The sequence below is a fragment of the Catharus ustulatus genome, chromosome 5 (genome assembly GCF_009819885.2).
Source record: "Catharus ustulatus isolate bCatUst1 chromosome 5, bCatUst1.pri.v2, whole genome shotgun sequence".
NCBI lineage: Eukaryota > Metazoa > Chordata > Aves > Passeriformes > Turdidae > Catharus > Catharus ustulatus.
In genome coordinates this window covers 15,070,234-15,095,216 of record NC_046225.1, presented here as the reverse complement: position 1 = coordinate 15,095,216, position 24,983 = coordinate 15,070,234, and the positions used below count along the sequence as shown (strand labels likewise).

The following is a 24,983-nucleotide window of genomic DNA, read 5'->3' as shown; positions in this document are numbered from 1 at the left end:
GTTAGCTAATAAATGTTTATGGCATGCTCACTCACTGTTCAAATACCATGTAGTTTATTTTAAAATGATAAAGAAGTATCTACTGGGTACATTTCCTTACTTGGACATGATGATAAATAGTACTGATAATGTCTGTTTCTACCAAAGAGTAGGCAAGTGGCAGAAACAAAAGGTTATTTTTTTTGTGCCTGTAAACTAAATAATTGTGGAGGAAATGCTTAAAAAAACAAGCCATCCTGAACTGTGGGAAGATGATGTACTGAGCACCCCACTGAGAGGTACAGCTTGAAGGAAGTGCACAAGTTCTAACCACTCCAAACAAATGAGACCAGGGCTCAGCCACAACTTATTTTTTCAAGGTTATCTAGCAACATCTGTAGCCCAGACTAATGAGCCCCATGAACAGGTATGCTGGCTGAGCTTTAGCAGATGAAAAGGAGGAGAGATTTTATATGCTACCGCTGTGAAGGATGCACGTAATTTCTACTCTAGCAATTAGAAACATCAGCAGGAGCTGCCTATAAATCGCTGGTCCTGCAGTTCTGCTTCTGAAGCTCAGAATTTATAGAACGCTGACCTTGTACGTCCCCATGTCTTGCACAGGGTACTTTTCCTGTTTACTTTTTCACATTTGAGTTTGGAGAGGTATGATTCAGGTGTAGGAGAGGTCCAGAAGTCACGCAGACAAAATCTGCTCTGATCTCTGTGTAGTTTCCCTTTGGCACGTGCTTTTTTCCTCCAACCTGTTGTTCCATTTGTAAACTCTTGAGGTGAAGTTCATGTCACAGTGTTTATAGAGTACCTGTGTGACGACCTTGGTTAGGGATAAATATTCGTTGTGCTGAACAGCAACCTGGACTCTGGTTTGATGCAGCCTCTTTGGCAAGCTGAGCTCTTGGAAAGTGGCCACAGTATGAAAAGTGCTGTAGAGAAAGAAAAAACCACACACATTAGGGCATCCATGCTTAGTTTTTCTTATGAACCTCGAGATCCACTGTGTTTAATATGTAATTACATGATATTATTATCCAAAAGTACCATCATGTGAAATCCACCCAGGTTCTCTCTAATTTACATCAATGGTAATAGAGATTTTTGCAGTTAGAACAGAGCTGACATTTTCGTTCCTGGGGCATGGAACACAATGGGATACAGGTCACACTTCTGTAGCAGTGCTGGGTCACTGGCTCTTACAGGGAGAAAGACTGGCTGCTGTCATCAGTGTTGGAACTAACACAAAGAGCTGATGTTTGAGGAGTTTGCCATTTTTCATACTCACATTTTTTCCATCTGCAAGTGCACATAAGTCAGACAAACACTTGAGAACATGCAAAGATGCTTTGAAATATATGTGTAAACTTGTGTATTTTTATGTGATAAATTGTTGTTAAATAATTATTCTTCTCTTTATGCCTTCATAGCTGATTCAGTCAAATATGTAACATAGAATTAAAAGCAAAATCAAAGGTAGGATCATACACCCATAGTTAGTGCTCCTTAAAATGTCAACTTTGTTTTAAAATGGTTGCACACTTTAAATCACTGTACAGCTTCTGGGAGGTGGAGTTCAGAGGGATAGATCTGTTCTTTGCCCCAGAGTTCAGCTGCTGTCCACAGTTCTGTGGAGACCCTGCCCTTATTTCTCCCCTCTTATCTTCCTGTCTGCACCCCCTTGGCAGAGAAGACCACAGAGCAGGCACAAGCAGAGTGAATATAGCAAATTAGAAACCAGAAGGGGAATAGCTTCACTCAAAAAGAAAATGCAGCCATATTTAGAAACATAAAACATGTCTGAGAAATGGTTGTTCTCATCTGAGTTAGCAGCTGGGTGTTCCAATGCTGAAGTCAATTATAAAAATGCAGTGGAAAAAACCTTCACTTACTAATTTTGATCTTGATCCTATGGTTGGAATAAGATGTTGCTGAAGAATTGTGTATGAAAATGGAAAAAGTGTTTAAAATTTTTCTATCTCATGGACGAAGAAAACCCTGTGTCTGATCTGAAACATCCAACACCCCAAGCCCCCTCTTAGAAAAACTAGAACATAATCATTTTGTTGCAGTATTGGAAAAGTGAGTTGCAGCTGCTGCAGCTGAAAACTGCTGAGGCCTTTAGTGGGAAGAAAAACACAACGCCTCAAAATTGTGTGTCAGTTTAGAAACAAAAATCAATAAATACCTCACTCCCTCTGAATCTATCTGCACATATTGTGAAATTTGCTTTAAGGAACTAGCAGTGCAATTAGGCAATCACTCATGCTTGCTTCTATTTGAAATATCCATGGTATTTCCAGTACAGCTCCACCTCTGTGTAAAATTGCCCCCCTCCAATGAATCAATTTTTTTTCCCCTTGGGGTATTTGCCTCTTTCTTCTTGTGTGACTTTTACTTACGAAGTCCCTCATCTCCTTTACAAATCATACATTTGTAATGACACAAAGTGAATTATGACCATTTGTTCTGTGAAATTAGCACAGAGAATATGGCACTGTGTAAGGAAAATTGCATAAGGATTTGTTTTTCAGTTTTTACCTAGGAGGGGTACAAAAATGAATTTCTTTTTTTATATTGCTTCTTTCCATCTGTTGTTCATCACAATTACTACCAGATGACATGTGAGATAAGATTGCTCATGGAGAAAAAAATATATGAAATGTCACTGAAACAAATATTAATAAAAATAATTGTGATTGATGTGTGTGGCTTGGATTTTCAATACTATTACTGGTGTACATAGTTCAGAGAGTTTAAAAGTTACATAGCTCATCTGCCAGCATTTGTGTGCATGCCCAAGAGAGAAGGAAGGCAATAAATGCATATTTAGCAAAACAAAATCCCCAGTATATTCTCTTATGGGTATAAATTGCTCTAAAGAAGGACCAAAATGTTACTGCTCTGGTCACCATTGCAGTCAGCTGAGAAAAAGGTACCTAAGTTTGTAGTATGTGATAGCTGGCAAATGCTTATTCACTGGAGGCAATTAATCCAGAATATAAAACTGCTATGTTCCTGTGTATTTAATCACTGGCATTGTTGAAGCAAAATAAGACAATGCCAAGGTGAGGTGAGATGGAGCACATGCACAATTCTTTTTCTCCTCCAGAGGCAAAGAATGCTTTAAAATTTTGGTGAATGCAGGAAACTCTTGGTGGGGCTGCAGTTCATACTGGCACTGTGCAGATGGCAAGTAGAGGACACTTGTTGTAAACATTGTTCTTTGCTTTCCAGATCCAAGCCTGTACTTAAGAAATTTGTTTAGAAGCAGATAGTTTCCCACAAAGAAGGGGCTTTGTGTGCCTTCCTGCTGGCAAAGTGCAGTAATCCCTAAAACTCCACATTTTTATATGAAATGAAGTCTTTACTCAAAAGCTTGTTCCTGCCAAACACAAATGGCCTTAGGCCTGTGAAAATTCCTGTTTCTGCTGGTTCCAGGCTTTGTTCCCTGATCCTCTCAATCTGCTCATCAGTTATGCCTCTGGACCCACTTCCATGTCCTTTCCAATTCCAGCCCTTATTCTAACCAGCTAACAGAAATAACCTCTGCATATGGCACAACTTAAAGACCTAGTCTAGCAATTAAATACACATTAGGAGACATATCTAGTGTGATGCAAGGGTCATTAAATCAGTTTAATTGGTGTCCTGTTGTGTTTTTAGTTAGGTTTGGTGTCCTCAGAGTGTTTTTAGTTATTGGCAGTGAATGAACATTTGTAGTTACTGTGCATGAATTTCAGTTTCAGAAATGGTTGGTTTGTCAGCTCTGATTAAAAAAAAAGAGTAAAAAGAAAAGGCAGCTGTGTATTCCATTTGCCAGAGACAAATGATTTCCTAGACGGCCATGGTCACCTTTAAGAAAGGATGACATTTTGTTACTATGTGCAAGGTCTGAGAGAGTGATTTTTTTCAAGCATTCTTATCTGGGTTGCAAAATTTGTCAGTTTTCTTGCAGTAAACAAGAGCAGGTAGGTTATTTGTTTTGGCTTTCCATGTTTTTACATATGCTTGAAATCCCTGAAAAATCTTGAAGAAACGTAACAGTTTTTCTGAGCAATCTGTCAAGAGAAAATAATTACCAGCATATTCAGTGCAGGAACTGGTAGATCTTTTTCCTAGAGGGAGCCCATCTGCTTTTCAGACCTCTGCCCACCTTACCTGAAAGCACTTGTGTCTCTTTCTTTAAGGATCTGTATTTTTGGAAGTAATTTTTAACATCCTTCCCCACGGAGTTTGTCTTTTTCCTTATGGTAAATTGCTGTCTTCATTGCTGTTTTTAAATCCTGTATAAACCTGCATAAATTGGCTGCTGTTACAATTACTGCAGTTGGTATTTAACTTGGAAGTAGAATCTGCCAGTCTTCACTATCCTTTGTGGTCTGTGGAAGGTAGCATGCTTTGTAAAAATGATGAGCACAAGGACAAAGAAGCGGGATAGGTTTGGTTTATTTCTCTGTCTGTACCAACAAAACAAGAATAGAGATCAGTTGTTAACTTACACTAGAGCCAGACTGGTAAATACTTTCATATATGTTTCACAAGTTGTAGGCAAAATTCAATCTGGTACTTAAATGAGGCACAGGAGTGCTTTTGCTAGATCCCTACATTATGTAGGAAAATTTATATAGCGTAATGCTTTGAAGATGCTCACACAGAGGAAGAAAAATCACATAGCACATTTAAGTTAACCTGACCTTTGAATTTCTGGACCAAAGCCTCTCTCCCAAAATCAGTCAAACTGGTACACAAACTATAATGTTCTCCTTTGTTTTATTACCAGGACTCCTAAATTGAATTACAGCCTCACAGCTTGTTGTTCCCTACTGTTTGTTCTTCGTGCAAACTGTTTATGTGCCATCATGATCTAGAGCTATTTTTGGCACGGCATTAATCTTTTTGTAATGTGACCTTGCCTTGTTAATACTTCCTCTCGCAGAGTTTATGAGGGGCTTGTTGGCTTTGTGCTCTGAAGCGCTGACTCCAGCCCTGCGAGCACTCTGTCTGCTGCTCCGAGCGCGAGGGTTATGCCTGGATTTCTGGTGGCCTGCTGGGCTTCAGGGATATTGTTTATGGTGGAGAGAGTGAAAAACTCCAGGGAGTGTAATCGGTCTGACAGCCACTTCCACGATGTCTGTGGTATCACAAAGGAAAGTGCTGTCAAAAACAGCCACGCCATGAGATATTGATGACAAAGTTCAGATGAATGGGGCTTTGAGTATGGGCAGTCTGATGACTAAGGAGAGGCTGGGACACATTTGCATTTGTCATGCCTGTGCATGAGCAGTGCTGGAGTGGGGGGATGCTCCTTTGGAAATGCCACCATGAATGCAGTTTAGTATTTCGGTGAGATAAGTCATTTTTCTCAGACCTCCCACCACAACATGCCAAAATAGCTGTTTCTCAGCTTGCTGATGCTTTTTATGTTACATTCAATTCCCCACTTTGTGCTTTGTCATTCCCATTAAAAACTCGTAATTGTGCACTTGGAGAAAGTCTGGCTTGGCTAATGAGAGTTGTTCTAATTTAGATAACAGAGGATTTTCTGCCAGAATTGACATACTGTATTTTAATAAAAATTAATGAATGCTTCTAATCATGTTAATTATGAATGTGTAATCACAAAACACTTTGATATTACACAGTCAGATAGCAAAAGAAATATGAAGATAGGTATAATCATTAAATTTGTGTAGCTGTAATGATTCTGGAATGTAGGCAAGGACAGTGCTCAAGGGGGAAATCTGCCCTGTCTTAATCTGATGAGTTCTAGCTGAAAAAAGTCCATGAGGAAAAGGTCCTCCATAGGTCTGCAAAGCATCCATGTTTTAAAAACTACATCAATCTTCCTCAAGGCAGAAATATAAGTACTGTTGTTTGACTTAGACTGTGGATGAAACACCACAGACTAAAAAGGGAAATAAATGCCCCCAGTCCTCCAGTTCAGCAGTTCTTTGAAACCTACAGCTGTCCTTTGTGGCTGAAAAGTGCTTAGTGGTATTTGTGGACTGAAACACCCAAAATACAGATGCATTAGGACTGGATTCTGCATTTTAAAAAAATTCCTCTGTAATTTAAAGGAAAAGGTAAAAAAAACCAAACACTGCATTGGAAGGTCTAAACCAGCCTCTGAGAGACAGTATTTTAGTTACATTTTTAATAAAAAATGAACATTTTTATAGCCACAGTTGCATTCAAAAAAAGTAAGTTACTAGCTTTGGTCTAAATGTTGATAAGCAGAATTTAAAAGTGCAATTCTTAAAGAGCTTGGCAAGTAGTATGTCTGTGTATACAGACTGTATATATTTTGTTTGTGCTGTATGGTAATGCATACTCAAATCTGTGTGGTAATTTCTGTACAGATAGATTAAATCCTAAGAAGTGGTCCTGTACAGTTAAGGAAAAAAATAACAGATGTTCCAGAATCTTACTTTGCAACCCCACCATCTCGTGGCAGTCTGTGGTATTGCCTTAGAAGAAAATAATAATAATAATAATGATGATAATAATAATGATAGTAAATGATGATGATGTAACAATTAGCCTAAAATATTCTGTACCTGTCTCTGTCTGCTGATTGTGACCTGGGTTTGTAATCTCATTTTATGAAACACCTTTCTGTATACTTCTAAATACAGCATATGCTTCAGGAAGTTAATGTGAGAGCTTGAGAGCATCACTTTCCAGTTTCCTTCCTCCTCAGCGTCCTGCCTCCTTGTTTCTCTCTCAGTTCTGCCGTGGTAGACCCACAATTTTTGGCACTCAATTTACCTCTTGCAGTGATAATCTAACAGTACTTCACACCAAAAAAAAGAAAGTTTATAAATTGCATTAATTTTCTATGCTTCTATCCCCTTCTTCAGCCTGTTTATCCTTCAGCTGCTGTGCCCTCTAGGAACAAGCATTCCACAGCAAAGACTGGTGCAAAATTATTCTAACACACTGCATGAAGCATGATCCTGGCAGTACAAAGAAGGGAAGGTGTTACTGTGAAATCCCCTTACTGAGAGACCTGTGTGCCAACTTCTAATGGCTCTTCAGTAATTTCCCTCACTTAACCTGTTTGATTCTTGTATTTTGGAAAGACCTCTCCAGTTTTATGCAAATAGACTCTGTAAAGATGTAGTTAAGTCCCTCAGCAAGGTGTGAGGAGTTTCGTTGTTCAAGTAACAAAAGCAATAATAATAAAATCTTAAGAAAGACAATCAGTGCTGGATTGAGAGTAGGTAGTACAGAAAGATTACAGGCCAAATCTCAGCTAGCATTTAAAATCTCATAAAAGAGTACAATCATACCTAGATTCATGCTTTTAGTTACCCACATTTGTTATCTATCTATCCAAAAAGTGTGGGGGTGGGTAAACACTGTTTTGAATTCAAGCTGCTCTACAGCAGGGGGTTGGAATCAAGAGATTAGAATCTGAACTTTCTTTAGAAATGTGGGTTTGCATTAGTGTTTTATAGAGTTTCTCTAGAAAATGCTTTTTGGAATTTGGGCTGGGAATTATTCATGTTGGAGTTAGAAATGTTTTCTGTGCATTTGTTTTGAGTTTGGTGGTGGTGAACATTTAAACATATACAATTCTTTATCATCTCTTTTCTTCTGACACACCATACCACATTACTCTAAGGTTGTTCCCACCATTCCTGTTAAGATTTAACTTAGTAAAAGCCATTACTGTTTTAACAGATTATTCCAAAATAATGATTAACATACCTCTAGCAAAGCTTAAGTGCATCAAATACCAATGGCACCCTTTGAGGCACTGCGAGTTAAAAAAATACTCCATGTGTGAAGTCTTCAAAGAAAAAGAAAATAAATAATAATGCATATTGTAGGCACGTGTGTGCGTTTTCTGTTTCTTATTAATGAAGTGAGCAGAATTTAGTGCCCTCTTCTGTGATTTTTCAGAAATCAGAGGGAAAGATAGCAGCTTGCAGTACAATTCTTTATCTGAACTAGGGAAAACATACAGAACATTCCAGTAAGGATTTGAATAAATGCCCAAGTAGCTAAACCCAGGGTTGGAGCCAGACATAATGCTACAGAGATTTCTTCATGCTAACTTGTGCCTTATATCTAATTTCGACTTACTTATTTTCAGATAAGTATTCCTAAGTTAGCAGAGTGTAACTTTACACACCACAGAAACATGGAAGCAAGTGTGATTGCATTGTCTGAACTTCTGATTGCAGCCCTTCTCCCTGTGTTACTTTTAGTGTGCCTGATAAACAGCTGAGGCTCCTATTAGCTGTATTCAAAAAAAAATTTTAAATTTCTGCAAATGCACTTATGGGAAGCACGTGTTATATCGGGTCTTTGACTGTTGGCCCTGTGATGTTACCTGTTCTGCAAGCATGCAGACATTTTCTGTTTGGTGCCTCAGCTTATTTGGTGCAGGATAGAACTATAACTAATTTGCCATGGATTTGTGGTTCTGAGTATAAAGTATATACAGGTTTTCAGTGTAAGAGTACAGCCAAAAGGCACAGTGGTCATTTAGTGGGAACCCATAGGAAAAAGATGCATGTGATGCATGGAAGAGCTGTGATTCCAGTAGATGGACTTCAACTAAATACCTATGGTATATGTAGTTTCCTTAAAAACCTGCTTCCTGAATACTGGTTACAGAGGACATGGTGATAAAATGGGATTGAGACACTCTGGGCGTGTTTTGGGGGCTGGGGCCATCTCTGGCAGGAGAAAAATTCCCAGTGTGTGAATGCCTTGTTTCTAGCTCAGGTGAAAATGAATAGTGTTATTTAAGATGAATTTTGCATGTCTGAAGGGAGTTGCTTGTCAATAAGAGGCAGGATCTATCTCCTCCATACCTGCTTCTGTATAATTATTTATGGTAATAAATCACTGGAGTTGACAGACATCTGCCTGTGGGTATCCTGAGTTCTTTATAGGACAAAAAAAAAACCCAAGAAAAACTAGATTACAGGTGGAGTTTGTAAATGTATGTATTGCTGATGAGTAAAATGTGGGGTGACAGTGGAAAAGTGGCAGGTTTTAGCTTGTCAGTCTCACAGTATCATCCTGATTCACATTAATGACTTCTTGTGTTCCACCCCAACAGCAACACAGATGTGCACACCGTGGCTTCGCTGCTCAAGCTGTACCTAAGGGAACTCCCAGAACCTGTTGTACCATATGCAAAATACGAAGATTTTCTTTCCTGTGCCAAAATGCTCAGCAAGGAGGAAGAAACGGTGAGTTGGTAACTCAAGTAGGCTGAAATAAAAGGCTGTTCCACTTCTCAGGAGGAGAGAAGCTGGTGGTTGTCCTGATTTAAATGAGCATCTATTAATTGAAGCAGGTTTTGTATTGAAATTGTTGCCACCTGGGTCCTTAGGAATTCTTAATAAAGGTGTGTAGCATAACCTTAGCTGTATTTATTGCATGTAACTGAATCCAGTTCAAGTAAATATCATTGTAGTCAATAGCTTCCATTTTGCATAGAAGAGATATTTTCATGGATTAGACTCTGAACTATAAAAAGGAAGGGTCTTGATGGTTGCTGTTCAACTCCTGCTGTTAAATCAGGAGTCATTTATTAGTCAAAATCTGGTATGGACCAGAACTGGATAAAATAATCGAGTAGTTTCTTGTAGGAAATACCTGCTATTTCAAACCAGAACTGTTCCTGGAAGGCTTAGCCTTGTTATAAGCAGGAGGAATGGAGCTGCTGGTCAAAAAAAGAAGGAATGAAAGAAAAAGGTGATGAAACAAAGATTTTTATTTTCTTGTTTTTCCAGAGCTAATCCATGCTAACCTAATCCAAAATGGGTTCTACAAGCTGTTCCTGATCGTAAACTGTATTTAATGCTGCAGTTTCAGTGGTGTGTCTGTTGTCTTGTAATTGGAATTGCTGACTTTTAAAAAAAATCTCTGATAAAATATTAAAAAACTGTACTTACTCTTTTATTTTTCCTTAAACCTCTTAAAGGGCCTGAAAGAACTGGTGAAGCAAGTGAAGAGCCTGCCAGCTGTCAATTACAATCTGCTGAAATACATCTGTAGGTAAGTGCTCTTGCAAGAATATCACAATGGCATTTATAAGTGTGAGCTGACAGACAGACCTGTCTGTAAATGTGCCCTGAAGGAAAAACATTACTCACACTTGTAGGACTGGAGAACTCAAGTGAAGGTACTAAAATGGTAGGTTTACTGCATGGCTAATTAGTAATTTGCTCTATCAAGATTGTGATTTTTCTATCATAAACAGGGAAGGAGTGCAAGAAAATAGAAGTGAATATGGTCTATTGTCTTGATAGGACCTTGTTTTTTTCCATTTCTAACTGCAGTTATTGGCTTTGTTTGCATTTGGAATGCAATTCTTCAACTATGTTAGGAAACAATCACATGATTTGACTTTTTCTTTCCTGATTTTCCTCCTTACATGTTCCTTAAGGATCTCTTTCTTCCCCACAGATTCCTTGATGAAGTCCAGTCGTATTCAGGTGTAAACAAAATGAGCGTGCAAAACCTGGCTACGGTTTTTGGCCCCAACATCCTGCGCCCCAAAGTGGAAGATCCTCTGACTATCATGGAGGGTGAGCTTTCTGTATATAACTTGTAAGAGAAAAGAAAAAATGTCTTTAGGTTTATTACCAGCACATACCAGTCCAAGCAGTATGTGCAGTAAGTTCCATATATCTTTTATATAGCGACAGAAATTTCCAACCTGAAGGAGATCTTGGGTTAAATTTTGCGAGTTATTATGAAAGGTACCGAAACGTGCAGCATTGCAAACAGACTTTGCACAAGATTGTTCTGCCTTGGCAGCTTCACTAAATGTGGATCTTCTCTCTCAAAACTTCCTGCAAGCATGGCATGTTCTTACTCAGCACATGCAGTTGGAGTGCAGTTAATATTTTGCCTGTGGTTCTTGAGGACAAGGAAAAGCTCAGGTTCACACTGCAGTGACCCATGTAGAACCCCCACAAGGCAGTTGTGTATTGCATGCCTTCTTGAACAACAGGAATCAATTTACCAGTTGCATGCTTTCACTTACAACCAGGTTCAGCTGTAGCATTTTGCTGGGATGAAAACAAAATATGGAATGAATTCCTTCCAGTCTTAGTCTTTGTGACTTCAACTCTACATGAAGTATGATGCCTTTTCTGCTGTCAAACTTTTTTTTTTTTTTTAATGTGTAGGATTTACTCAGGTTTCTGGAAAATTAGGGCTGTACACAGACTGTGCACTGAAAATTCAGAAACTGCAGTTTTCATAGTTTATTCAGTAGTGTATAGTTTATTTGATAGTTATCTTTCCCTGTGAGTATGATGCTTTTTCTCTTCCCAGATACAGTTCCCTCTACTTTGTTCATTCACTTGTTTTTCTGAAGCCTTATTTTTTCTCCACCTTCTTTTTAATTCTTATGACAATGACTGTGTTGTGAACAGAAACATGGCATTTCCAAATCATGTATGAAATCTGTAAATGCTGTCTGAGCAGCTGTCCAGCCTGCTTAACAACAGCCCTAGAATTAACATGATGGTACCTGTTGTAGGAAATTAGATGGATACTACATTCTACTACATACACATACATACATTTTTTTTAACTAATGAGAAATGGCTTTGATTAAACAGATTTATGACCTCTTTTAAGCATAACTATAAGATTTGACATCAGACAGTGCTGTTTGCAATTGGGCTATATTTAAATGTATAGGGACTTCGAACAAAGACCACACATTGATTGGTGCTCATGGCCAGCCCTTATCATTTCTCTTTGCCTTTTGGAAGATACAGAGTGCTTTTCTTGCACAATCATTCAAAATAAATGCAGCTATGGGAAACCATATCTTCATGATGGGTATGAGGAGTTGGTTTTGTTTGATTCAGCAGAGATCTCCTTCAGAATTCTAGCTACAGGGAAATTTTTTCCTGTCAAAGGCAATCATAAAAGTTGCCTGAGGACAAAGCAATGTTTGTAGTAAAGTTCTGCACACAACAGGTAACGTTCTCAGAAGGAATGCAGCTAAGCGTGCCAGGGATTAGCTAAGTGACTTTTCCTACTGCCTAGTTCCAAAGTATCATTTTACCTCAGCAAACAAACAAGTGAGAACACCTAAAAAAGATGTTAAGTACCTATGTTGAATTGACTCTTGGCACTTGTATTTTAAAGGGGTGGGATATAAAATCCAGAGTATTTCAAAGGAGTTGATGTGAAATGGTTTTACACAGTGGGAATTTATTGATTAGAAAAGCACAGCATGCCTCTGAAAGCTTTGTAGCTGTTTAAAAATGAAGTGGTTATTATAACTACCTTGACCTTGTTCCTGAAATATTCTTAATAAACCTTAATGAGGGTCTGCTTAGCAAAATAGTTGCACATCTTTATCATGCCAAGTCAAGTTCTAAATGCTAGTGTGTAAATTACAGTGCAGTCAATTGGTGTGCACACCAAGGGACTGTTTTATTAGAGGAAAGCTGGCCATCTATTACAGGAAGCAGCAAGCTGTGGTCCTGCATTACTTCCATAGTGTGCTATAATGTGGCAGAGTTCTCTGGCTGCATACAGTTCTCACCATGGAGTGGTTAAACGCATTCACATTAAATTAATTCTGTCTCATTACTGCACTGTTTTGCTTCAGAAGAGTAAAATGTCTGTTCCAGCAGTGAAAATCCCTTGCCTGCCCATTTACTGTTAAACTACCAAACACAAGTGCTGTGCCAGAATGAGACTTTGGTTGTAAAACGTTTGCCACATTGAGTGGAAAGCCATCATTTAGAATGATGATACCATGTTCTGCTCATTATCTCCTCCTGTGGTCTTCATGGGATGCAGTTACTGTCACGGTAACAACTTCTTTGCAAATGTTCCTGTTGTTTTTAAGGGTCTGTGAGGCCTTGCTGCTGGCTTGGTGTGATGGAAGGAAGAGAGAATGCTGAAGTGGCCCTGTAGCCAAGAGGCATTTCAGCCTTGTTAAACATTCAGGGTGTTACACAGATGAATGCATTGTGTCAATGTTTGTATAAGCTGAATGTTTGCTAAGTATTTGTGGAATCTGGTAGATAAAATATATTTATGCCTTAAATAAAACGGGCCATTCACAACCACGTGCTTGGTGTCCCCTTTCAGGTACAGTAGTAGTCCAGCAGCTCATGTCTGTGATGATTAGCAAACATGAAGAGCTGTTTCCCAAGGATATAGACCCTCAGATGGGACCCGAGGTGTGCAACAACAACAACGAAATTCCAAAGAAAACCACTGCAGGGCAGCTACAGAACAAAGAGAACAACAATACCAAGGAGACGGCAGTGAGGCGCTGCTCTTGGGACACACCCGAGTCTCCCCAAAGGGGAAGCATGGACTGTGAGTCTCCAACTGCTCTGCCAGGCAGCAAGACAAACAGCCCCAGGAACAGCATCCAGAAGCCAGATGTCACCAGGAGCCCACCACTCATGGTGAAAAAAAATCCTGCGTTTAATAAAGGTAGCGGCATAGTCACCAACGGGTCCTTCAGCAGCTCTGTGGAAGGACCAGAGAAGAGCCAGACCTTACCAAACTGCTCCCTGCAAGCCAGGAGAACGTCGTCCCTGAAGGGGCCGGTGACCAAGATGGGGACCCAGAGCGTGCAGAACGGAGGGGTGCGGATGGGCGTGTCCAGCACCGACGGGCACAGCAGCACCCTCGGGAACCGGAGCCCGGGCTGGGTGCCCAATGGCTACGTCACCCTGAGGGACAACAAGCACAAGGAGCCATCAGTGGGCGAGTCAGGCCAGCACAACAGGCTGTCCACCTACGACAACGTCCACCAGCAGTTCTCTATGGTGAACTCTGATGACAAGCAGAGTGTGGACAGTGCCACCTGGTCCACGTCCTCATGTGAAATCTCCCTCCCGGAGCACTCCAACTCCTGTCGCTCATCCACCACCACCTGCCCCGAGCAGGACTTTTATGCGGGTAACTTTGAAGACTCTGTGCTGGATGGGCCACCACATGAAGACCTCTCTAACCCGGGTGACTATGAGAACAAAAGTGACAGGAGGAGTGTGGGGGGCCACAGCAGCCGAGCCACCAGCAGCAGTGATAACAGTGAGACATTTGTGCCCAGCAGTACCAACAACCACAGTGCTTTGCACAGCCTGGTGTCCAGCTTGAAGCAAGAAATGGCCAAGCAGAAACTAGAGTATGAGACAAGGATAAAAAGGTAAGATGGTTCTGTGCTCTACCATCTCTCTGCCTTCTGCAGAGTAAATCCAAGTTTTTCCTCTTGTGACTTGCACTAGCTGCAGTCACTACTGTGTCACTCACTAGCTGCTTGCCAATGGGTTTGTCATCTTTCAGTGTTGACATTGCTTCAGTGATACTGTGATCCAAAGGAGGTTTTTCCAGAGCAGTTGTTTGCCATGGCTGTGACTGCTCTCCTCTTGGTGTCAAAAATAAAGCCTGAACCTTGTGACTGTCTGTATAAAATCTAATGAACAAAATCAGTAGGCTCTCAGTGTTGCCATTAGTTCATGCCTGTTCTTGAGAGAAAGGCAATGGAGTGTCACCTTTCAGTGAATGTTGTGGCGTATTCCACTTGTGGTTTTTGGGGCTGGGGAGACTGCTGAACTCCTTTGCAGTCCTCTTTCCTCTTGGGAAAGTGCAGCATCTGGGAGTTACCTCTACTCACCGTGCTGTCTTTGCTACTGAGCCTTTCCTTCAAAGCTCAGAGCTGTTAAAAGAGGGCAAGGGAGGGATGTGTCTTTGTCTACAGGCAGTGCAGACTGCTCATACAGAGCAAGGTTGCTGGGGTGGGTGGTTGTAATGATCAGTGAATAACCTCAAAGTGTGGGTTTAGCATTAATTAGTGCACTCAGCAGTGCAGAGCTGAATGTGCTCTCTTTGTTACAAAGGTTCTTCAAGTCAAGCTGTTTGGGACTTTGTGTTCTCACCTCTGTTACACAGCAGCCCTATGCACTGGTACCTCTGGCACTGCAAGTCATAGATCACAACATGAGAGCTGCTGGCAGCAGCAGCTGCCAGTCAAAGTGCAGCACACAGTGTTGCAGCCTTTCACCCACATCACTATTTCCAGCATAGTGTGCTGTGTAGCAGAGCACTTCATGTACAGTTTAATATATGTGCTGACTGTGTTTAGTACTACTAACATCATAGGATGGTTTGGGTTGGATTGGGCCTTAAAGATCATTCAGTTCCAGCCCCCTGCCATGGGCAGGCACACCTCCCACCAGACCAGATTGCTCAGAGCCCCATCCAGCCTGGCTTTGAACACTGCCAGGAATAGGGCAGCCACAGCTTCTCTGGGCAAACTCTGCCAATGCCTCAACACCATCACAGTGAAGAATTTATTTCAAATATCTAAAACACCTAAACACCTAAACCTACTCTATTCCAGTCTGAATTCTATATCTATTCTGATACTCTATCCAGTCCATTCCCTGTTGTCCCATCACTACAGTTCCTTATGAAGGGCCCCTCTGGCTTCCCTGTAGGCCCCCTTCAGATACTGGAAGGCTGCAATGAGATCTCCATACAACCTTCCCTTCACCAGGCTGAACAGCTCAAACTTTCTCAGCCTGTCTTTGCAGGGGAGATGCTCCAGTCCTCTTACAACTTCATGGTCATCCTCTGGACTTGATCTAACACAGTTCCATGTTCTTCTTATGCTGGGGGCACCAGAGCTGGACACAGTATTCCGGGTGGGGTCTCACCAGAGCAGAACAGAGGGGAAGAATCCCCTCCCTCACCCTGCTGGCCACGCTGCTATAAATGCAGCCCAGGATACGATTCTTGGCTTTCTGGGCTGTGGGCACACATTGCCAGCTCATGTTGAATTTTTCATCAACCATCACTCCCAAATCCTCCTAAACAGGGCTGCTCTCAGTCTTGTCTCTGCCCAACCTGTAGGTGTGCCTGGGGTTGCCGTGACACAGGTGTAGGACCTTGCTTTACTGAGCTTCGTGACACCCATATTTACAGATACGTACAGGTCCATATTGGCAAATAGATACAGCAGGCAGGTCAGCTGAAGAAAGGAGATTAGAGTGAAACAAAGGCATGCAGGGTGCTATTCTGACCTTGTAGGTGACACCAGTGCAACTAGCAGCAGCTGGATGTCAGCACTTTGGAAGTAAAGGGAATAGTTAGCCTTCTCCTGGAGAATTAGATGGAGCTGTTTGCTTCTGTGCCTTTTGCTGTTCAAAGGCATTTTCCAAATGAGCTACCAAAGAGACAGAGGTATTTTATAACAAACTGCCAAAGAGCTTGCCCTGTGAGAACAGCTCATGGATGAAGCCATGGTTTGTAGATATACCCATTAGAAATTGAGTCTAAGCTTTAGAAATGAAAAGACGTGTATGAATTTGTTGGTGGTGTGCATTTCTGCTTGAGTGAGTTAGGAGTGCTGCTCAAGAGCTGTCTGCTTTTATTTCCTTCATGCAGCCTGGAGCAGAGAAATCTCACCCTGGAGACTGAAATGATGGCCCTGCATGAAGAGCTGGATCAAGAGCGGAAGAAGTTCACAATGGTAGAAATCAAAATGCGTAACGCAGAGCGGGCGAAGGAGGATGCGGAGAAGAGGAATGATATGCTGCAGAAGGAAATGGAGCAGTTTTTCTCTACTTTTGGAGAACTGACAGTGGAGTCTCGCAGACCAGAAAGAGGCAACACCATCTGGATCCAGTGAGCTGTGGAGGCATAGACTGTGGGACTTGAGGGAAGGGCGTGGGGGTATTATACTGTATCAGGTGGCTGGTCACCTGTCTGAGGCTAGTACTCGACAAAATGTTACAAACCCTTGAAGAAAGAAATCATACATACATTAAGCACTCATATCTACAGTGTGTACTTATCAAGTTATACTCTTTGAATGCTTCATGAGACTACTGTCAAGTGTTACAACTGGATATGTGTATATAAATTTAAAAACCACCTTAGAGCAAGAGATGTATCCGAAGAAATATTTTAATGCAAGTCTTGTATTTAAGCTGGTAAATTGAGATGTTGTTGCAATCAAGCTTTATATAAAGGCTTTTCTCCCTTGCACTTAACATAATAAGCTATTTTTGGCATTGTGTTACCATCAGCTTATTTTGTATATCAAATGGTTTTTTTGTTTTTGTTTTGTTACCCCTTTTGCTGGGGAGTAAAGATAAACAGATATGTTAAGGTAAATGTGTGGATGCTTAGCCCTGATTTGCGTCGCTTCCAACAGATTTCAGGATTGAGAAACTGAAGCAAGTCATGGGCAAAATAAAGCAATACTGATTTCACAGAATTGATGGCGAGGGGACGAAGTTCCAGGGCACCCCTATTGTAGAATAACAAGTGAGGATGTGAAGTCAGCCTAGACTGGAGACAGTGACAAAGGGGTAAACAGCTGCTTGCTTGGGAGCAAATGTGGATGGGCAAGTAAGAAGTTGGGAGAAGGGAAGGAGGGACTTAAGGAGAAGTTAATCACATAACCAGAATTTTTTGTGTACCCTGAAGAAGTTCTGTGCCTGATCACTGCAATTCTGAGCAGGGCTATAAATCAGTTGTTCAGACCATATTTGCATCTTACCTCTGCACTCTGGGTGAAGGTAAGTCCTTTTTGTAGTGCTGGTGAAGGGACACACGGGGAGGTTTAGCTGGGGGTTGTGGTAGCCTTATCAGTGTGATGGGTATTGAAAAAATAAAAAAAACCTCCACAGTAGAAGTTACTGGGGCAGCTGGCAACAAACAGAAAATAAGGAAGAAAACACACCAACATATTCACCACTTGTGTTTACAGTGTATATTAGCAAGTATCACACTGTCTGAATACTGCAAAAGATTACTGTCAAGTGTTACAACTGTGGAAGTTGCAGGCTCACCAAGGGAGCACCGAGAGGGAACAGCCTGGGGCATCACAGCATGCAGAGTGCCAGTGGAAAGGAAACAGCAGGACCATCCTGTAAATTAATAATTTGTTTGGCATCTTTAAACACAGTAAGTAGAACTGATATTTTCTACACCATGCTAAGGATGTTTGGTTTTAGCTTAGTGTTTAGGCCTGCAAGCAGTATGAATAGGGAGGGTTGTTGAGACACTTGGCTTCCCTCTAGTGTCTCTTAAATATATTGCAATTATTTTTTAATTCTAGCTGAAAAAGAAGGATGAAGGTGGCTTCAAAGAACCTTCTTGGTTATAGTATGGATATTAAACAAGTATTAAATTGGGTGTGGGAATTACACTGGGAAGCAAACATGAGGTTTTAAATTTCAGAGAAATACAGAGCATTGTATGTGGTGCTTGTGGATGCATCATTTGTATCTGGTGAGGTTCAAAGTCCTCAGGGCAGCTGTTCTTTTGATTGCTGTGAACATGTCCAGTGCACCTCCAATCTATGTATAAATCAGAAAAAACTCAGGGAGAGATCAAGGTATGAGTTGCATGTTTTAGATCAGTTAGCAGCAATCACAACGTTACACACAGTGGTGAGAGAAGGAAACAGATTGCTATGCTGATTCTGATTTTTTAAATTGAATGAGAGACCTTGATAACTGATGCAGTAAGCTTCACAATTTAAGTAGTGTCTGACATCTGTTGACATGACATCAAAGTTTCTGAGATAAGTATTTTCTTAACTGGAATTCCTTTGTTTATGCTGGATGTACACAGTAGCGAATGCTTCTGTCACACCTTGTGTTAGGCAGGATTTGTGTCTTTGAAGCTTTACTTTGCCTGCATTTGAAACTTTTCTTCATGTTCCAAAAGTTACTTCAGGCAATTCCTCAAAAAAAGTTCAAATTCCAGTTATGTAGCTAAGCACTGACACCCAAATTTCTTGCTTTGCAGTCCAGAACAAGACTTCTCACTGTCTTGGAAAAGTCATCTATACAGAGGAGGAACTTGAACAGGCACAGCAAACTTAGAAAGTATCACTGACAGCAGATGTCCATTCTCATCATGATCCATCCAAAGTACCCCATCCTCCTGTGAGATTGCAGCAGCATACAGGCTGTGGTGATAAAGTTTATTTGTGTCCTTTAAATGGTCATCTTCATGCTTCTGTTACTGTCCTAGTTGTTCAAAAGCACAAAGTCCTAACAGTTGTCACTTCTCAGCTGTATGGTACTGTTCCCATGTGGCCCTCAACTCATGTGCTGCCCTGTTCCCTTGAGCATGTCCAGCCTGTGTGTGAACGGATCTGCTGGGGCTAAGTGCCCTGATGGTAAAATCACACTCCCTGTTACTCAGCGCAGTGGAAAGGGACAAGATTTATTCACAAGATTAGGGTTAATGCAGCCCAAAGGCTGTGGAAAAAACTATAAGGATTTCACGCAGTGCATTTGTAGATCAATGTATCTCCTAAAAGCAGTTTTTAGGATTCTTAACTGCTAAGGTATTGAATATAACTGAGGCAACTGGTTTTATCACCAGTTATGTGTAATGAAACCAATCAAGTCATTAGAGGCCAAGCTAAGAGTGTTACCTGCTGCAAGAGAGCACTAAGTTTCAAGTATCCGTTAAAATAAGGTTAATAAATTTGCTTTGAGCTCTTCCTCACACATCTGTGAACTCCCCAAGTTAATAACCTGTTGTATGAGTTCACTAGCCAGCTCCAAGCTGAGAGTGGTAGAACAGCGGAGTTCTTCTAGCACATTGGCCCTCCCTCATGCACAGCTCATGAGAGACAAGGCTTTTACAATTAATCAGCACAGATGGTGGGAAAAAATCTCTTGAGCTGATGATCTTCTGGTCCAATCCCAAGGCTCACATTACATCCAAAAGTGTAATTTCAAGACACACGAGCAGGCTAGAGTTGAGGGACGGAGAGTAAGAGAGTGATGCACACTCGCCACTGTTAATCCCATCTCCAGCTACTTCATGGGAGCACTGGGATGGGTGCTCATACCCTTATGTGCCTTTGCACAGCAGACTCGAAAAGTGGCAGACACACCCCATAACTCTTGAGTATTAGATTCTGGTGTTCTGTTTTGAGAAGCATTTGTCTCTCCTTCTGTTCATGAGCGTCCTGCTACACTGTTGGAGTATGCTCTGGTGCAGCAATAGAGTCACTACACATCTTTGCCACATGTTATTTTAGCATCTCAAACTCAGCAACTCAGCATCAGTTTCCCAAACACAAAGATTTAATAATAAAATGCCGTGTTAAATGATATGCAAAACTGGTGTGTTAGGTTTTCATAAGAACAAAGAAGAAAGGAGCTTGCTGAAATTACTGCTCTTAAGATCTGTAAGCAGTACTTCATCTAGTAGTTAAGGTGCTGGTCCAGAAATTTTTGAGAAAGATACAATTTCCTAAAGAAAATTAATCTTTAACAAATATTTCTTGTGTAGCATCCCTAGTGGGATGGAACAGAGGCAGGGTAAGGAGAGAATGAGTAAGCAGGTACAATGATTTGCACATTTTGACAGCCCAGTCAAAACAGAGAGTTGCCTCCAGCTGCTGTGCATTTGAATACTTCCTGGATGAGTGAAACTCCTAATTAATTTCCTCTCTTACTCTGAACTCCCTCTGGAGTCTGTCCATTGAAGAGGAGAGTACAGACTCTGTGCCCCTGGCAAATCTGCAAGGAAGTAAAGGAGATGGAAAGGGGAGATGGGCAAATAGAAATTAACACATACTTGTGATGTGGGCAGGCAAAAATAGAGGACACAGATGGGAGAGATGAGGAAAACAAGGAAGTTAATACACCTGGAATTGCCATGTGTAGGTGGTAGTAATTTGCCCTCAGTGAAGAGCATTCTTTCTGCGAGCTTGTCTCTACAAATGGGCTACTGTAGTTAATGTTGTGTTAGTATTCAGAGCATTTTTTGGCTCTGAATTGCTTTGTGGGCTGACAGCAAGAGCTGACTCAGCTGTTTCCCAAGTACCTGCCTTACTTTTGTCTGTCCTGTGGGGAAGCACCCAGCAAAGCCATTGCTGTGGGAGTGATGGGAAGGAGGGAGCCCAGCAGGTCGGGCAGTTCCCGTGGGTTGCCAGCACTTGCTCTGGAAACAGCCACTGTCCCTGGATTCTCATCCAGCATCTCTGGAGCAGTGCTGCTCAGGAAATGAAATGCCATGAAATTCCATGCAGCAGATGCAAATTGCCGTAGCTCTGCAGAGGTTTAGGAAGCAGTGGGAGACGCTGAGAGCTTTCCCTGCCAGGCTTTTAGAAGCTGTCATAATGTGTGTAATTACAATTAGCACTGGTGATCTAGTTTTATTGGAAAAAGGCTTGTCAGCAATAAAACAGGTTTCTTTAGTATGCCAGTAATAATGGAGAGTGCAAAAAATTTTTTGAGGCCAGAAACATGATCATGATGCAAATGTATTCCTTGCTTTTTCCCAGAGGGATCCAGGCTAATGAGCTTTATATGCAAGACAATTCCACTTCTGAATCTTGTAAATGCAAGAATGGAAAACCCTTTCTACCTCTGTGTATTACTCTCTTCATGTGAAAGAGGTTTAAAGTGATTAATGTTCAGCAGGACTTTGTGTTTAAAATGCTATTATGAGCATGGCTGTAATTTTTGAAGTGTGTGGTATTTAGGAGGTGACTTGGCTTAGGACCAAAATAGGTAGTTTTGAGCACCAGTATTTTCTCTGTAGTTCATGTGACAAAGGTGCCATCTTGGTTTTTCGACCTTAAAAGTTAACATTTGCTGAAATATAGTCTACAGTTCTGTAAAAAGAGTAGTGATTGTTGCATGTAGCACTACTTGCAAATCAGTTTCCCGAACTGTAACAAAAAATGTTCTCCAAATCTTCAGCATTGCTGAGCTATGCCAGTAACTGGCATTTTTAATAGTGCATTCTGTGTATCAGGATGAATAATGGAACCTGGGCTTTGGCAGAGCAGGATGACAAATGTAGTGCTGTTCCCACTTTTAACCTAGACTGAGCACTCTGATGAGATTTTTCTTAATTTCCTCTTGCAGATGAGTGCCTTGTGCAACAGTGAGACCCTGCTCAGGAAGAAAGTTGTATGTGGAAAAAGTTAGAAATTTACACCTCCCTCATTCCATGGGAGTTCCCATGAGTAGACATGCCTTAATACTAATAGTGCATGTGGCTAATGGATGTATTTGTATAGTTTAATGGTATTAATAGTGAGTGTATCACAATTGACTTAATTTATATTCCTCTGTCTGACTGGAGGGACCTACATCAAAGGAGGCTGAAATGGAAAGTAAGCAGGGTATGAACCATGGCAGAAATGGAGCATCTCTGGAGGCAATTCCAAAGGCCATTAAGAGAACAGTTCATGAACTATTAATGTATGTCTGTGCTGCCAGCTAGGCCTGTTTTTCCCAAGGCCCAAAAGCACACTGAGCTATTAAAAGCCTTGTCTAACAAGGAAAGAGGTGGAGACCTGCTGGTATCTGCTCAGGAGAATATGCTGAGTAAAGATGGGCAGCTTTGGATGCACTGGAGCCAGGGGGAGCTGGATTGATTTGCAATAGTTTGCAGCACCAGGCACACGTCCCAGCTGAGGTTCTCAGTCCCCAATCCAGCCAATATGCCCAAATGGCATCTATTTTAGGAGTAGTTGTTCAGAAGAACTTTCTTCTTCAGTATGGGTTCTGTGTTCTTCTGTATCGATTACACACACGTTGGAGGTGTGTGGTGCCAGTGGTGTCACAGGTTTTTGTTTCCTGACAGTTTCTGGGCAATTTTTAAGAAAATGTAAACAAATTACTTGTATTCTACTTCTCTATTATTCAAGTTCAACTGTCAAGGCAAACAGGAAGAAAGAAGGGGGGAAAAAAAAGAAAACCTACAAGCTACAGTTATAGTATCTTTTTCTTTGTTTAAGCCTTATAATCTCAGTGGACCTATATAAACACTATTCTTCTCAAATTTGTAATGCCGGTGCACTGAAGCACGCCTCAGGCAAGTCCTGCTCTCTGCCACTTTAGTTATGCATTGCAATACTGAACAATAAACCTGATTTTTACTGTGGGGAGCCAAATCCACTGCAACTCAGCAAAGGCAATTAAAAATGCAGGTTAGCAGGAGACTAATGTCCATACTGATGAACACAAATCAACAGACCTGTTGCAAACACTGATTTACTACTTAGGAATATAAAAAACCAATGAAATAGTCAGTTGTGAATGTTAGGTATAAATTTTATATTGATTTTGATTTACAGAAGAGGGGTAGATAGTTAAAAGGTGTGTGCTGAACACGTTAAAAGAGGTCAGCAGAATGATTTTGATTTGGCTTGAGAAGCTGGAATCAAATCAGTGACCCAATGCATCACCTTCCTGTGATGGCTGACACTGAGGGTGCTGGTGTTGAACTGAGAGTCTGTGATATTACAGAAAAACAAATCTACTGTTGTCCTCTCTAGAATACAGTCTCCTCTAAGTCATGCAGGGCCTAATTAAAGGCCTTAGAGACTTATTAAAGACTTGAATTTGGCATCAAATGTGGCCTAGTATCAACAGAAGATGGTGACCAGAAACTTCTTGGGAAAGTTCCAGAAAATGGGCCACAATCTTGACAATTTAGTGGTTGTTCAGTGATTAATCTCTGGGCATCTACTCTGTTGGATTTATTTCCTTCTTCCTGATTCACTTTAGCTGAACTCTTAACACTGAAGCACCACTCAATGAATATTCCCTAAGTTCTGGTTAATGCACAGGATGTGTGAGATGAGAACACAGAAGGCAAGAGAAATGTCATCCTGCTAGAAGCAATGTAGCCACAAACCCCTATTCTTAGCACTGCAAAAGCTTTCAGGTGGATTATCTTGCACTCTGTGTGTACAGAGTGCTGTCACAACCATGACAGTGCTGTGCAGACAGAATGTCTTCATTTTTGCCAAATATTCACTGCTGAATTGGCTGATGTGGTGAAGGAGGAGGTGCCAGTGCATCACAGGGGCTTGTAGATCAAGGAATAAAACTCAAGAGCTCACTAATTCAGAGGGCAACTGCCCAGGAATTTAGACATAAATGCAAAACTCTCCATCCCATCTTTTTTTTCTTCTTTGTGGATATGGAGGGACAAGTGAAAGGCAATAAAGTGGAAGAAAGATACAAATTTGTATTAAGACTGAAATGTCTGAGATGATACAGTATTGGGAAATTTCTGTGTGCTGAGCACTGTGGTCTGGTAAAACAAGCCCTTTAAATTCTTCTTGAAAGATAGCTCCAGTCCTAAGTGCCTACAGGATTGACTCAGGAAAACAAAATCCGAGTGATTGCTGTGTGACTGCCCAGGATTGCAGAGAGGAATCAGGTAAACAATGGCCTGTGTCTCTTTGTCCAGAGGCTTTGAAGTGACACCAAGGGACTCAATGTCAGAGGGAGGCTTTCTTCCTCCCTTGGGAATGTGTGTTGTGCTTGGTCACACTGCAGAACTTTCTTCTTCTTGATGAGAAGTGCTTGGCAAGGACAAGTTCCATCTTCAGTGTAGATTCCAGACCTCCTGCTAAATTGTTTTGGCTCCTGAAAAGGAAGGGCATCTTGAAAGTCTTCCATGAAACTTGATGGCACTCTTGGCAGTGACCATTTCTACTCTTATAAAATTTCCTCTTGGGCAATTGTAAATATCTTCAATGTCTTTCCCCACAGGGTCCTTTAGCCATTGCTAAAGTCTTCCTGATCTTCTTTTCACCTACTCACACAGTTGATTTCTAAGGTTTTCTGTGGACCACTAACAACTCAGACCAAGTATCTGCACCATGTGGCAGAAAATTACTAGCCTTTGAAGGAAAGCAGTCACAGAGTAAACATTCAAAACGTTCCCAATCCAGGAAATGTGTGTGTGGATAAATCCCGAAGCCTTGAGCTTTTCATATGTATATACATTTTAGGAAGGATTGACCTACTCTATCAAAATGTGAGCTTACTATCAGGTCAAAAATCACCTAAAATCCCAACAAGAGAAGCAGAACCAAATAAATCATGACACCAGAACCTGCATCTATCTCTAGATGCTTTCTCACATGCAATTCAAGTCTTTCATCCTAACACTGAATGCCATTACTTGGCATATAAAACTTGTTAAATATGTGAATTACTAGGTTTTTTAACTGATGT

General features: G+C 41.1%; 1 protein-coding gene across 4 annotated transcripts in view; it reads left to right on the top strand.

Moving 5' to 3' along the window:
- The window catches only part of ARHGAP24 (Rho GTPase activating protein 24), a 184,599-nt gene extending 167,466 nt beyond the window's left edge, over positions 1 to 17,133 (top strand). For all 4 annotated transcript variants that reach the window (XM_033060521.2, XM_033060524.1, XM_033060523.2 and 1 more), the window contains 5 exons: positions 9,074 to 9,206; positions 9,944 to 10,017; positions 10,429 to 10,550; positions 13,090 to 14,161; positions 16,402 to 17,133. In XM_033060521.2, coding sequence (XP_032916412.2) covers positions 9,074 to 9,206; positions 9,944 to 10,017; positions 10,429 to 10,550; positions 13,090 to 14,161; positions 16,402 to 16,645 — 1,645 coding nt within the window. In that variant the 3' untranslated portion in view covers positions 16,646 to 17,133. The remainder of the gene's footprint in view (positions 1 to 9,073; positions 9,207 to 9,943; positions 10,018 to 10,428; positions 10,551 to 13,089; positions 14,162 to 16,401) is intronic.
- The last annotated feature ends 7,850 nt before the right edge of the window (positions 17,134 to 24,983 follow it).